The 2,500-nt window shown below is 43.7% G+C and overlaps 2 protein-coding genes across 4 annotated transcripts in view; one reads left to right on the top strand and one right to left on the bottom strand.

Annotated features, from left to right (window-relative positions):
- The window catches only part of LOC310740214 (chaperone Ric-8A), an 83,137-nt gene that overhangs the window by 48,789 nt on the left and 31,848 nt on the right, over positions 1-2,500 (top strand). The window lies entirely within an intron of this gene.
- Positions 1-2,500, bottom strand: part of prr12b (proline rich 12b) — a 35,649-nt gene that overhangs the window by 32,538 nt on the left and 611 nt on the right. Inside the window, exons 1-2 of one of the 2 annotated variants that reach the window (XM_083566720.1) lie at positions 2,226-2,500; positions 1,721-1,795 (exon numbers count right to left, since the gene is read on the bottom strand). The exon at positions 2,226-2,500 is cut by the window's right edge and continues 39 nt beyond it. Coding sequence is in view for 1 of the 2 variants with exons in the window: in XM_083566719.1 (XP_083422845.1) it covers positions 1,721-1,795 (75 nt within the window). In the remaining variant the exon portion in view is untranslated. The remainder of the gene's footprint in view (positions 1-1,720; positions 1,796-2,225) is intronic. The other variant, XM_083566719.1, reaches the window with a different exon arrangement.

Below are 2,500 nucleotides of genomic sequence, written 5' to 3'. Positions count from 1 at the left end.
CACACCACCCACATTATGTACACTATATACACACCATGCAAACTATGTACACTATATACACACCACACACACTATATACACTATATACAAACCACGCACACTATGTACACTATATACACATCACACACACTATGTACACTATATACACATCACACACACTATGTACACTATATACACACCACACACACTATGTACACTATATACACACCACACACACTATGTACACTATATACACACCACGCACACTATATACACACACCACACACACTATGTACACTATATACACACCACGCGCACTATGTACACTATATACACACCATGAACACTATGTACACTATATACACTATATACACACCACGCACACTATGTACACTATATACACATCACACACACTTTGTACACTATATACACACCACCCACACTATGTACACTATATACACACCACACACACTATGTACACTATATAAAATATATACACACCACAAACTATGTACACTATATGCACACCATACACACTATGTACACTATATACACACCACACACTATATAAAATATATACACACCACGCACACTATGTACACTATATAAAATATACACACACCACACACTATGTACACTATATACACACCACACACACTATGTACACACCACACACACTATGTACACTATATACACACCACACACACTATGTACACTATATACACATCACACACTATGTTCAATATAGTTACACCACACATTATGTACACTATATACACACTATATACACGCTATGTACACTATATACATGTCACACACACTATGTACACTATATACACACACCATACACACTAGAAACACTATATTCACACCACACACACTATGTACAATATAGTCATATCACACACTATGTACACTATATACACACACACCATACACACTATGTACACTATATACACGCTACACACACTACTCACACTATATAAACACTGTGTAGAATATATATACACCTTAAACACCACCCACACTAAATACACATCATACACACTGTGTACGTGCCACACACTATATCCAATATATATACACCTTAAACACCACCTACACTATAGATATCATATACACAGCATATACACATCACACACACTGTGTGCACTGTGGAGGTAAGTGAGAGCTACACAGAACCCAGGAAGCACTGGATCCCCCAGAATTGTTATTTGATCCATGGACAATGTAACCTTGTGTAACATGGGTGCTTTGTCAACACACACCATCAATTAGCTCCCACACACACACACACACACACACACACTGAACAGAGAGGTTACACACAGGCCCTGCAATCTCCTCCGGCAGTGAAAGAGCAGATATTTTAAGGGAATTTTTGACAACACAGTAGCTTAAGCAACATCTCTGAAGGTCCCCATCCCCCTCTATGCCTTCTTTCTTTCTCGTCCCCCTCTTTTTTTCCCTCTCTCTCTCCTCTCTCTCTCTCCCTCTGTCTCAGTCTCGGTCTATCTTCCTTATCGTGCATTCACTCTCTCTTAAGCGCATTCCTGGCATTTTTTAGAGGCTCCCTCCTCCTCCTCCTCTTCCTCCTCCTCTTCCTCCTCCTTCTTCTTCACTACATGACAATACCTGGAGCTCTATCCAGAAGCCTGTAACCAGTAACTTGAATCACACGTTGTACAGACAGAACAGCCTGGTTTTCTCCTGCGTGTGTGTGTGTGTGTGGTGGTCTTACCTCGCCTTGGCCGACCTCTCGTAACTCCATCCCGTCCCGGCGCCGAGCTCACCGAATCCTGCGCCAGGATAATTTCTGTCCATTCAAAAAAAGAAAAAAGAACAGAAAAAAAAAGACTGGAATGAAGGAAAGAAGGAAGGAAAAGGGGGAGAAAACAGAAAAAAGCAAGGGATGAAGATGGAGAGATAGACAAGAGGTGGGTGGGAGAGGTGGGGAAGGGTGGAGGGGAGGGAGGTTATTTCCTAAATTCTAATGCACTATCTCTCTCTCTCTCTCTCTCTCTCTCTCTCTCTCTCTCTCTCTCTCTCCTCTCCCCCGTGTCCCTCTCTCTTTTTGCCTCCTGCGCGCGCTCCTGCTGCACGGCTCTGTTTATCTCTCCCGTTTCACATGCATGCAAGTCCTCAAGAATGGGGGGGGTAAGAGAGAGGGAGGGAGGGAGGGAGGGAGGGAGGGATGAAGAGGAGGGGGAGATGGAGGATACGGAGGAGGAGGAGGTCACACCAACCAGCACCACCACCACAAAAATCCGGTTTCTTCCTCCCCTCCCCTCATTCGCCTCTATATATTTCAGTACCTATTGTCCTACTGGACAGAAAGAGAGACAGAACACACGCACTGAGAGAGAGAGAGAGAGAGAGAGAGAGAGAGAGAGAGAGAGAGAGAGAGAGAGAGAGAGAGAGCAGAAAGCCCCAGCAGCCTGTTTCTGATCATCATGCTCATTATGCATTTCTATGTTCTGCCGTTCAGAGCTCTCTCTCTCTCTCTCTCTCTCTCTCTCTC

Source organism: Silurus aristotelis (genome assembly GCF_946808225.1).
Source record: "Silurus aristotelis genome assembly, chromosome: 17".
Classification (NCBI taxonomy): domain Eukaryota; kingdom Metazoa; phylum Chordata; class Actinopteri; order Siluriformes; family Siluridae; genus Silurus; species Silurus aristotelis.
The sequence above is the reverse complement of the archived record's forward strand: the minus strand, read 5'-3'. Positions and strand labels throughout refer to the sequence as shown.